Source organism: Rutidosis leptorrhynchoides, chromosome 4 (assembly GCF_046630445.1).
Source record: "Rutidosis leptorrhynchoides isolate AG116_Rl617_1_P2 chromosome 4, CSIRO_AGI_Rlap_v1, whole genome shotgun sequence".
NCBI classification, from domain to species: domain Eukaryota; kingdom Viridiplantae; phylum Streptophyta; class Magnoliopsida; order Asterales; family Asteraceae; genus Rutidosis; species Rutidosis leptorrhynchoides.
This window is the reverse complement of record NC_092336.1, coordinates 560,985,145-560,998,024: the sequence shown is the minus strand read 5'-3', so window position 1 is coordinate 560,998,024 and position 12,880 is coordinate 560,985,145. Positions and strand designations below refer to the sequence as shown.

The window sequence follows — 12,880 nt, the reverse complement described above, 5'->3', positions numbered from 1 at the left end:
ACTAAACATAAAAGATCTATAAATATTTATCTTTTACTTAGACCTTTTGTTTATTGATATTTATATCATCCATTATTTCTCTTTGTATTATATATTCATCGAGACAAATTGAACTCCGGGAACAACAAACAAAAATTTAACTCGGGAAGAATAATGGGAGATGCTTCAGGTGAACAGGTATAACATCGTTTTTCATTTTTTTGTTATTTAAATAATACGGAGTATTTTTTATTTTTTATTTTTCAAACAAGTAGGATATATTAAAACAACAACACGAATACATACAATGTGGGCAGCCAGCAAGGATGAAGACTACAGTATTATATTATACTGTTGAAGAGCTTATTGATGAAGACTACAATAGTTTTGTAAATATTTGATTGTTCAAACATAATTGTTTACCTATTCTTATATGTTTGGCCACTTTATCAACGTTTTTAATAGCAGTTGCAAAAACAAACATCTCACTTTTGGTTTTTGTGACTGTTCTGGTAGTAGTTCCAAATCCGATTAGTCTCTAATTAGTTAGGATTTTGAAGTAGTCCAACCCGACCCAACTGGTCAAGACGGTCAAAAGTTGGGTTGAATGATGGTATACGCAGGTCAAAATCGGTCAACACTCCGATTTAGTCAGTCAAGGTTGAATTTATTTGGTCAAAAGTCGATCAACGTTTAACTAGTCCGATTAGTCCCTATAACTCTATAAGGTCCCTAGGTCTGGTTCAGGAGTTCTGGTGTGGTGTGCTAGTCAGTTTATTTTGTTTGGTAATACTCAAAATTAAGCTTCTACAAAAAACAAAAAACAAAAAAAAAAAAAAAAAAAAAAAAAAAAAAAAAAAAAAAAAACATCAAACAATTTATATAAGTGATGGTTTCATGGTTATAATAAAATGTCAAATGAGAAGTAAATAGAAGATTATTTTAATTTTTTTGATATTTTTTTGTTTATCATACTTCATTTATGTTTGACTTTGTTAATTAAAATTATACAGGTTCATACATGTAAGTTTGTTCTTGAAAAAAATACATATAAAGTGAATGTTAAAGGAATATCAAAGGAAGCTGCAGAAGAATGGTTGAAGACACACGTGAGTAACATCATTATGAAATGTAGCAAATGTGCTAAACCTTACAAGAAACCGGATAATCACAAATGTGAAGATGCTCCGGCACCTAAAGTTAATAAAAATGTATGTGGCGATCCACATTGTAAGGCTCACTATAACAAACCGATTATGCAACCGCCAAAAGTCAAGAATATTGATCCACCACCATTCTGGGGCCCACCGCCTTGGATGCCATTTTTTGACCAAATGCAACCAGGGCCGATGTATCCTCCGTCTTTTTGGCAGCAACCGAACTCGTTGTATCATTCGATGCCACCACCAATGCTACTACCTAATGAGGGATTTTCGGGGTTCAGTTTTCCTAACTTGGAAGGATATAATCGTCAATGGTAAGTCATTGTTATAGTGATGAATAAGTGTTTGCAATGTAATAGTAGTCATTGCAATTGTCTAGTCAAACAGTTAGTTGGTTGCTTTTGCCGTTTACTTAAACTTTTATAGTTGTTTTAAGCACTATTTTTTTTAGCTTATCTGTGTTTGTATCTCGCATAACCTAACTGCTTTCGAGAACCGGCTGAGTGAGCTGGCTTGATTGATTTATTAAAATATGAAACATGTCAAATGGTATGATGGTATTACTTGTAACTCCACATTTATGTAATGGTATCACTATTTTTCTTGGAATTGCAAAGTTACACACTCTGCATAATTTTACACAAATAATGTCTTAAACATATATGACTTGAACTCATGACTGTTCATGCCTTCAAGTGAGAGGAGTTCCTCAATATAGCTAGGCCAAAAGCCCTTGAGTAATCGCATCACTATTTGTATGTTACAGATTCAATGAATCAAATATTGAGCTGATTTACAAAATTGAAAACGTTCGAGATCTTAATCATAAGACACCCAATGGCTCTCATTGTTGGTAGCTCACTTACCATACAGCGTGTGCCCACATCTTTGTCTTGGACCGTGACCCGACCCGAATTTATCATCAAATCTTATTTATTCGCTTTTAATTATTAGAAGAAAAAAAAATCTTCAAAAATCTATTAGGTGCAAACGTGCAGGTGAGCATTTAGCTATAAAATCAGTGTCAAGGATCTTCTAAATCATTTTTGCTTAGTTCTATCCAGCCTGTAATCCTTTTTAATATTTGGCAAGTTCGTGTTCATTCCTCAGTCAGTCAGCAGGGTGGGTTTAATTTATTGGAACAATTTGCATACCAACCGTTGGATAAATTGTCAAAGAGAGTTGGTTTAGTGCAATTTGGTCACGCTTTACGGATCCCTTTGTTATTGCCAAGTTCCAAGATTTCACGTTTGAAATTCGTTGTTCACATTTGTAAGGAATGGAAAACTCTTGTTTCAATTTCCAGTGGCCAGTCAACTCCATTGATGATCAACTTCATGTTCATGCACCTTTCTTTGATTACAATGATGATTCTGTTATGGAACCATCTTCAACACTGATTAAACAGTTCAAAACTTATGACAGTGACCATTTATCAACGAATCATAATCTACTTCAGATTTGTGATTCAAGTGCTGCAAAACAAGGTACTATCGTGAAGCATAAATACGAAGCTTTTGTTCCTGAAAAAGGTTACGATGGATTCAATTGTACTAACTTACCATCATCATCATCTCATGGTGGTGCAGAAGTGATGTCCACAAACAAGACCAGTAATGTGTATCAAGATCATACATTGGCTGAGAGAAAGAGAAGAGAGAAACTCAGCCAGATGTTCATAGCCCTATCTGCTCTTATCCCTAACCTCAAAAAGGTATTAAAAATCTCTCCTTTGTCTTAGATAATATAATCATTCATGTAAAATTATCTATCTAATGTTTTAAAATTCTCGTTGCATGATATGAACAATAGTTGGATAAGGCTTCAGTTCTTGGAGATGCAATTGAGTACATGAAATCCCTTCAAAAGAAAGTCAAAATACTCGAGGACCAGACCTCGGAGAGAGGAAATATAGAATCCGTTAGATTCGAGATGGTGGTTGATAATGGTAATGTATCGTCATTAGCTGAAAAATCCTCGTGTGTTCAAGAACAATTCCCTGAAATTGAAGCACGGTTTTTGGGCAAAGATGTTTTAATCAGAGTTCATTGTGAGAAAAAACCAAATGTTGTAGAAAAAACACTAGTCGAAATTGAGAAGTTCCATCTATCCGTGATCAGCAGCACTGCGGTAAACTTCGCCAATTCGATGCTTCATATCACTGTTATTGCTCAGGTAGAGGTTTGACTTCATTGACTATTTGATTATAAATCTTAGATTAGAATTGTGTTTTGATACGAATTGTTTGAAACCGATATCAAATTTTAACAGATGGATAACGATTTAACCATGACAATGAGGGATTTCGTGAAGAATCTACACCTAGGTCTCATACAGTTTATGTGACTTAAAGAACTTATCTGCTATGGTTGAGGTCATCTTGCAAGATGGGTATGTGTCTTAAACTTACCATGACAACACAAACCCACTTGTTGTATAGCAGTTGCGGTATGCCTGATTGTACTTATTTGTACATTCTTTTTCAAGATATATTTAATGTTTATCTTTTTGTTTATGTTTCTTTTATATTTTAAATGATATATATGAAAGGGTATCTAGTTGGTATATGGATGGACATGCACAACTTTGTCTTAGTCAACCACATCATATGGAATCCGTTGGGTGTCTCTTTTTTATTCAAATATAAATCCCTCTTGAAGGATTCATGATTGATATTTTTCTTGTTGGCAGAATATAAAGGCCTTGCACTGCATTGTGTAATGTTTTAAAAAAGTTTTGATTCACGAAAGAAATTTAGAGTTCAAAGGAATGAAAACTTAGTGATGCGTTTGGTTGCATAATAACATGGAATTCAAATTTCATTCCTTGCATATGTATGTTTGGTTCGAAGAGGAATTGGAATGTTGATAACTTAAAATAACTTAATCGTCTATTTGATTTGTATATCTATAAATGATAAAAATATACAAAAGTTATCGTTGCAGCATAGCTCAACCGGTAATCGTCAGTTTGTCACCTTTGAACCGGTGATTGCTTGTGGGGGGTTTTTTTTTTTTTTTTTACTTTTTTTTTTTTTTTTTTTGTTTTTCTTCCTTTTTTAGTATATTCGATATTCAGGATTTCCTTGTTGGCGTGGACATGATATGTAGTATAGTGAAGTGTGTTTCCACTATGTTTGTGGGACTATTCGATCGACTAGCAGTTTCAACTACTGCTTGTGATGATGATTTTGATTAGTGAGATGTTCACTTTGACTTGGATTATGTAATAGATTTTGCTTATTCTACAAAACTTATCTTCAAGCTTTACCTTATTCTGATCGTTCAAAGTGCCTGCTAAACCCAGCCCCACTCTAAGTATGTTAAGGGTTTTGGCTCCAGGCTTCAACTTGATCTTGTGGTAGATACATCCCCTCTCAGAGATGACATCATTTACCGTTAGACGAAATGGTTTCGGTACGGCACAAGATGATGTTCGCTTAAGTTTACTTTGTGTCGGGGTTAGCTTTGGTTTGGATCTCTTTTTCTATCGTTTGGTACTTGGCGCATCGATTCATTATACGTTTATCGCTTAAAAGATCCATAACTAATTAAGAACCAACCGACCCGTCTTTAAGAAACCAACAAATTGTTACAATTTCACGGTTGATTACCTTCGAACCATCTAAGCACTTCAAAGAATTAAAAGTTGGAAGACAAAACACACTTGATAAGTTGATATAGTGTCATGATACTTTTAAAAAGTAAATCATAAATTAATTAATTAGAGAAGAAAAAAAAAAAGTTTCAAACAAACTTCAGTACTCCGTAAATAAGTCAGGGACTTGCGGAGTAGGGTGATTTGTTCTCTCTCATCGTTTTTCCACGAATGAATGTGCCACGTGGACAAATCCATGCATCTAAGTGGTCGACCTCCTTTCATCTTGTCCACGTCATCCTTTCCCCGTCAAATTTACCTCTATCTAGAACCATCATCCCCTTTACCTTCATATATCTCCAAATACACCAATTTAAAGCTCCAAATTTGTCAATACAAATCAAATTTCAATTTATCGTATCGTCATCATCCTCTCCAGTATCTCTTAATTGAATTTGGTCTTCATCATGGCTGTTAGGGTTCTCAGTTTTGCAAATTATGTATGTTTTTTTGTCTTAATTCTTCAATTTATGTGTTCAAACGCTATGATCTCCATGACAGACATGAATCAGCAACATCCTAAAGCCATCTCTGTAAGTAATATTTTTAAATTCCTTATATTCTTAGACTAAATTTGTTTGTTGGATTTTAATATTCTTCTCGACTCTCGATCGTTGGTTTTATTAACATGTATGTATAATCTCGCAAAGGTTATCATCAAGAGTTAGTTTTTATTTGATTATTAATTATGTACCTAATATGTGTGGCCTTGATTTGTAGCGATATCAAATTTTTATTGTTAGGGCCTTGAATTTTGTAATGCTATTCATGTTATTATATTGTACGTGTATTAGGATTTGAAGGAAGCTATTGTGAAAGGATTAGGGCTTCAATCTGATGATTTTAAGATAACTGGATTTGATTCAAGAGACGCGTTAGTAGGTCGATCTGTAGCATATGAGTTTGATGTAGAAATCGATGACAAAGTTCTTCCTTTTAAACTTTTGGAAGATGTACATAAATGGGAATACGTCGATTTGCCTATTTTTCAAATGGAAGATCGGGCAAGTGATGCTGGTGATGATAATGGTTTGGTCGAAAAGAAGGCCTCGGGTGAAACGTTGCCTGTTTTGGCACCGTTTCAGCTCGCTGGTCCAATGGAGCTTTGGATTCAGGACGCCAAGGACATGAGGCTTTCGTTGCCTGTAAGTGTGCTACCTTTTGCTCAGTTTGTGTTCTTTATGTTGTTTACACACATTCTAACATGTGGTTACTATGATAAATGAATGTATCTTTAACTTTAATGATAACATTACCAAACAAACTAATTTTAGCTTCTACATCGATAGCGTTCCCTATCATTTTGGTGTCGATTTTGATAACTGCATTTAACTTTCCATTGGTGAGAAATACGAGTATACAACAAAATAGTGATTTTTATAAGGTTCTATAGGTTTAGGAAATGCTCGTTTTATGAAACAGTGTTGGGTTTGATTTGTTTGAATCTGTAGATTCGAGTACTACTTAAACTTGTTAGCTGCGTTTTAATAGTTACCTATATGGGATGATTCTTATCGTTCATAACATGCATCCAATATGTCTTGACTGGTTTGTATATGTGTTTTGATTTGGCATAATCATTAATTCTTCTTCTTTTTTTTTTTTTTTAAATTATATGCAGCATGATGTTGATGCTGGTGAGTTGAGGAAAGTAATACTAGCTGATGGGGCGGTTGTGACCATTAAGGGTGCTAGATCAGTCAGCTTACGCCACCCAATCGAGCTTCCACTTCCATTAAACAAGACCCAAAACGGTTTTGCTTCTGGTCTTCTAACTCTAGCCGAGCGTCTACGACATGCTTCCCGTACACAGACCCAGCTTCTCTCACTCCGTATTGTGGGCCCAACATCTCTCACATCCCCTGCCACATCATCACCCTCTTTCAAGAACAAGCTTAAGCTTAAACGAATCGCTCCTGGGTTAGTTGAACTATCCTCCGTTTCAAAGATGAACTCACAAACCGCAATCTCAACCATTGATCTTCAAGGAGAAGCACCGACTCTCCTAACCCCCGACCATTTCACCACATTATGGCCCGTTACATCCCTCAACGGGTCGAACTCAAACTTACTTGGTTTAGAGAGGCTGCTCGGGTCAGTATTGGGTTCGAAAGCCAGTAAAGATGGTACTTTTAAGTTATTAAAAGCAGATGTTTCAGCACACACATTTGTTAAGATGGGGTTTGGAGTGGAGAAGAAATTGACCGGGGACGTTTCAGGGTGGGAGGGTCAGGTGGGTCAGCTGCCCGAGTGGAGAACAAAGCCTGAAACCATGAGAATGCATTTTGAGGTATTGGCTAAGGTTGATGGAAACAAGTTTGTACCTGAAAGTGTTATGCAGGTTAACCCTGTTCCCATTGAGCATACAATAGCACCTAATGTTGCTACTGGGAATACTACCATGTCAAAGGTGCCTATTGTTTATCCTCCTGTTAGTCCATTTACATTATGAAAATGATGATGACTTCAAATATGAAAATAAACCATTTTTAGTTATTTTCATTTTCAGATTTATATAGAACAACACCATATATAATTGTATAAATTGTGATCTGATTATTGTGAATGTGTAGAAGTTGTAATTTTTTTTATTTGCTTTTTTATTTTCCTAACACCGTAAAGACAGACAAGTTGATGTAAAAGAATCAATTTGATTATTACACTACGTAACGACAAAGGCGACAAACACCAAAATAAATTTTTTATTATTTTTTTGCTTAAAAACATGAAATTAAATAAAATAGACCTATAAAAATCTAATTATTATACTTATATACTAAAACACGTGTCAGATTTCGTCGTTTCAATTCGTTTTGAGTTTGTTGTGTTACAAATTGACTCAAACCAATTACGTTGATTGATAAATCTTCGGATCTATTTGACACATCCTTTGATCCCAGACCCAAATACAAACGAATGCATTCCACATACAAATATGAATTTGCCTAAAGTTGAAACTAGACTTGAATTAAAATCGAAACTCCCCTATAAGGCTATAACCCGAATTTGCCTAAACTAACGCCTAAATGACATCAAAGACACGAAAACAACCAAAAGGCGATTGCACACAACGGAAATAACCACCACAAAGTGCATTCAAGCCCGAATAACTCAAACTACAACCAACAAAATCATAAAGTCGCAATCATATGCTCGATTTAACCCATCAATGCTTGAAAGTATTCAGTTGGTGTTGAAATTGGCGAAGAGGTGCCGGAAAAACATCCTTGAGACCCACAAGCAACAACCGAAAAGTAGAACCAAAGCATCATGAAAATCGGCCCGGAAAGAAGTAGCAACAGGAGGAAGGGCAGCGACACAAGGCGGAGAACCACGACAAAAATCTAGAGTGAACAAGTGCCAAACAAAGAAAAGAAAGATGAGTGAGTTCAGTTAAGCATCCTTGAAGCGAACCAAACAACTATGAGATTCAGTAGAGAGTTAAAAAAAAAAAAAAACGATGTTCCATCGTTGAAACCAACACTAAAATAGTTGAATATATCATTTTTAATTTCATTAATTATGAACTTTGTTATTTGTAATTTTAAGGGTCAATGTTTAAATTTAATCTTAGATATTTTTTTAATCAATTAGTTGATTGATCGAAGAGTTAAAGAAAGAAACGAGGTTCCTACACCAAAGACGATCCCGCCTCAAGTGGCGGATCTAGGAATCATAGTTAAAAGTTTACAAAATTTTACACTATCCATTGGTGTCACACAAAAAAATTTACAGGATCCAGTTGTGTCGCTAGTTAAAAGTTCAAAAAAAAATTCTAGTAGATTGCGTTTTTAAGTGGTAGTCCGTGGTACCGCTGCTTAGTATGTACATCCGCCCGGAGACGCCTTGTAACAAGCATTACCGTAGTCAAAAAATGTCAACGCCTTGTAATTGGTGGTCTCTTAGCTCAAAATTATATCATGCCTAAGACCATTTCCATCATTGACTGTGATATCACAGACATATGGTGCACTTTAAGGTCATGGAGTGAATAGAATAAATGGAAGTGTCAAATTTGAGTGATGTGGTAAAATGTGATTGGAAGTTGAGGATAAAATAAATAAATAAATAATATATAAAATTATTTGTTGGAATCTGATTGGAACAAACAAAATATGACGCCTACTTTTTTCCGTCAGAATGGTGACTGACGCCCCGAAAGCGTGACGCCGGGTTATAGGCGTCAGATTCCTATGCCATCTCATCTGACCCTAGTTTTTGACGCCTAGTTATAACTGGTCTAATAAATCAATGTGATCTTTAATCCCATATCTATTTATGAGATGATTATAACTTATAAGTTTCATTAAGATGTCATATAAATGAATTAATTACTATACAAGTGTACTATAAGTAAAATATTAGTTTAAAAACTGTAAAATTTGCAAGTTTATTTTAGTGGGTTGACTATAAACATCGATTTAATTTAATGTTATAAATAATTTGTAAGTTGTAATACAATTGGGAAAATATATGTCAATCTCAATCTGAATGAATCCTTGAATAGATACGAAGTATATACCCTTTACCAAAAAAGAATAAATAGGAAGTAAAATAAAGAAGTAAATCAACTTCAATAGTTCTCCAAAAATATGATAAACGGCTAAACACGAAGTTATATATTGTCGAGTTTCAGCCACTGGCAATGCGGCCGTTACCACTTACCAGCATCACCACCGGCCGCCAACGGGTCACCACCATCGTCAGTGGGTCCGCCAGTCGGGCCTATAACGGTGGTAACGGGTCGATTGGTGGGGCCCACTGAATTTTTTTTTTTCAACGGCTAGTTTCTATTTTTTTCCCTTTTAAATCAATAATACATATATATATTTTATATATATTCCACATTTACACAACAAAAACATACACTCAAACAATATCCTCTCAACCTTCCATTCATATTTCACAAACAAAAAAAAAAAAATTCAAATGGATCCGGATGATTTATTGAATTCTCAGAGCGATAGCGATAGCGAGAGCGTGACAGATAGTGATAGCGCACAGTTCAATTCCGATGAAGATTTAATTCAAGATGGTTACAACGCGCTTAACTTACTCGATTCGCTTGATGCAACGAACGAAGAAGATGAAGCTCAAAATTCTCGTAGAATTTTTAGAAGACGTCGATTACAAAGAGATCAGATTGATACCGGTAATCGTTTGTACAACGACTATTTCTCGGATAATCCAACATTTCTGGGGGATTATTTTCGAAAACGATACCGAATGAGTAAGTCATTGTTTATTCGTATTTGTCATGCTATTCTATCATACGATTCTCAATCGAGACCTGCTTATTTTCATTATTTTGATCAACGTTACGATGCTATCGGTCAACTCTGTTTCAATATTTTTCAAAAGTGTACATCGGCCATAGGTCAATCGGCGTATGGCATTGCGCCTCATGCATTCGATGAATACTTACCACAGGGGATCACGAAGGACCAACAATAATGTTCGAGGCGGTTGCGTCCTACGATATGTGGATTTGGCACGTTTTCTTTGGTCCAGCGGGTTCGAACAGATATTAATGTGCTTAATGAATCGGATTTTTTTGAAGATTTATTGGATGGTCGAACTCAGGAGGTCCATTACAATGTCAACAGGCAAGAATTTAATAAAGGGTATTACTTGGTAGATGGCATATACCCAGAATAGGCAACACTTGTCAAGTCGTTTAAATGTCCAATTGAGCCAAAAAATATAAAGGTTAAACGATTTCAAGAAGCAGCTAGAAAAGACGTGGAACGAGCTTTCGGTGTTCTTTAAGGTCGTTGGGCAATACTAAAACATCCAGCAAGACCTTTTAGTATCAATAAAATACGTCGAATCATGTACACTTGTGTTATACTTCATAACATGATCACCGAAGACAACGCGCGCCACATATGTGACCTCGAAGAGGATTATCTCCGAAATCGAGAAAACATGTCGCGACGTACTTGGACGGAGAGAGTTGAGCTCCAGGATCGGATGTCAAGAGAGTTGCGAGATCGAAGAGCGCATCATGTCCATCGCAACAATTTGATCGAACAGATTTGGACACTCCCGGATGATTATATTGTTCGAAACAATTAGCGTTATTTATTGTGTTTTTTTATCGATGTAATGTCTTTTATTTGTAATAATGTAATACTTTTATTAATTTTTAATAATGTAATGTTTTTATTTTTTTAATAATGTAATGTTTTTATTTTATTTAATAAAATGTTATTTGCATTTATTTATTGTATTTAAATAAAAATTTTAAATTGGTTAAAGTTTGAAATGGAGTGTATGATAGTGAGAATTTAATGAAAGGAGCGTTAAAGGGTTTGTGCTAATGTGGAGGAGAGAAGTTCTGTTAAAATGTTGTAGATTGTAAGGTCACTCCCTATTGTAACTAAACTATTCATCCTCTTAACCTTCCACATCAGCGTCACATCAACACCAATATTCTATAACTAACCCATAACTAAACACTCCCTATAATGGCTAAAACAATACTCCTCTTAATATACAATGTACAAGCAATAAAACATAAGTCCAAACAATAAAAAGTCATTGGGACCCACAATTGCTATAACTAACGTATATACTTCCATTAAATCTATGGTGAGTGCGGGTAATTAAGGCGGATAACTAATCCGTGTCTATGGTTCATTACGGGTAATGACGGATAACCAGCGGGTAATGAGCGGGTAATTGACTATAGGGAGTGGTCTAAGTGGCCTTCCTATACATTACTAAATCACCGTAATCTATTAATACGTGTATGAATTGTATAGAGTCCAAAAGCTTATTACTTTATTGTTAGTATGTTTTGGATCTCCTTGAAAGTGAAAGAGTGCAATTTATGAGTTTGTCACAAAATAAGTAAATATTTTTGTTATGTGCCGAAAAAATACTTTAGGCATGGATTGTAATAAATAAAGTTGAAAACATGTTCAATTAGAGTCAATCAGTTATATATATTTGTATCACATGATCTAAGAAGTCTTTCCATAAATTTTAATTTGCCAATCGCCTCTAACGTGTGTGTCGTGTTATTTGACATGGCATTTTTTGAACCATGAACATAATGCTTGTGATGACCTTTTTTTTTTTTAATAGGGGACGGTGTTGGTATAATATCTTCATAAGAGGTGATTGACTGGGACGGTGATTGTACCGATAATTTAAGTATACTAGGTCGATGTAAAATATATCAAGATAACAAGTTATTGGCAGTCATTAGAACATATTTGATTGCAGGAAGAGACCAATCAGGGTGAAAAGACTTCCCATAAGCATCAACGGCAACAACAACAACAACATGTGGGCAAGCCATCGATGTCCCGGAGTGGTTATTATAATTTATATCTATTATATATCTAGATGGTGGTTTTAAATTTGAAAAGGCCGTTAGAATTTTCACAGTCGGAACACTTGCATCCAATTGTAACAAGATAGCATATATAAAGTGTCTCGCATACTTTATAGATGGTGAGTTTTGTTGCGATGGATGTCACGAGTCCCATGCCTCAAGGTCTCTGGATGAATTATCGAAGGTTATATTTTCTATGTTATATGTCCGAGCTCTTATGATCTTCTTGGAGATTGCGATCATCTAAAACTATTTTACTTTTATATTTATGCTAAAACACCGTAGCAAATGAAACAATGAATTGAACAAATAACATGTAACTCCATTGAAAAGGAAATAAAGTTTAGAGTCGTGAGGAAAAAGAGAAATGATACTCCTACTCATATTTTTCACACAATTTATTTCACATCCAAGATGACATGGCACTCCTAATGTAACTGGTTCGTTTATTTTTGGTTAATTTTCTCTACTTTTTAATTAATATCTTTCCATATAAAAGATATTACTTCGTACATGACTAAATTGCCTTTTCCTCCTCATCGAAATACCCCAAACTCTATTTCTTCATCTAAAAGTTAAATTTTGCTAGAAGTAATTCGTTAAATTGATTTATTTATTTTTTTTGAAAAGCAGATAAAATTTTTATTGATGATACAAAATACAATGTACAACATGCAGGATACTATATAGAATTACAATTCAATCTACAACCATATTGACAACCATATTGACTCAA

At 34.8% G+C, this 12,880-nt stretch overlaps 1 protein-coding gene across 1 annotated transcript; it reads left to right on the top strand.

Annotated features, from left to right (window-relative positions):
• The first annotated feature begins 4,967 nt into the window (after positions 1-4,967).
• On the top strand, positions 4,968-7,365 carry LOC139845302 (protein TUNICAMYCIN INDUCED 1-like). The gene is made up of 3 exons (XM_071835561.1): positions 4,968-5,332; positions 5,594-5,944; positions 6,421-7,365. Exons 1-3 carry the CDS (start codon positions 5,207-5,209, stop codon positions 7,249-7,251), a joined length of 1,308 nt encoding a protein of 435 aa, XP_071691662.1. The 5' UTR covers positions 4,968-5,206; the 3' UTR covers positions 7,252-7,365.
• Positions 7,366-12,880: the final 5,515 nt, after the last annotated feature.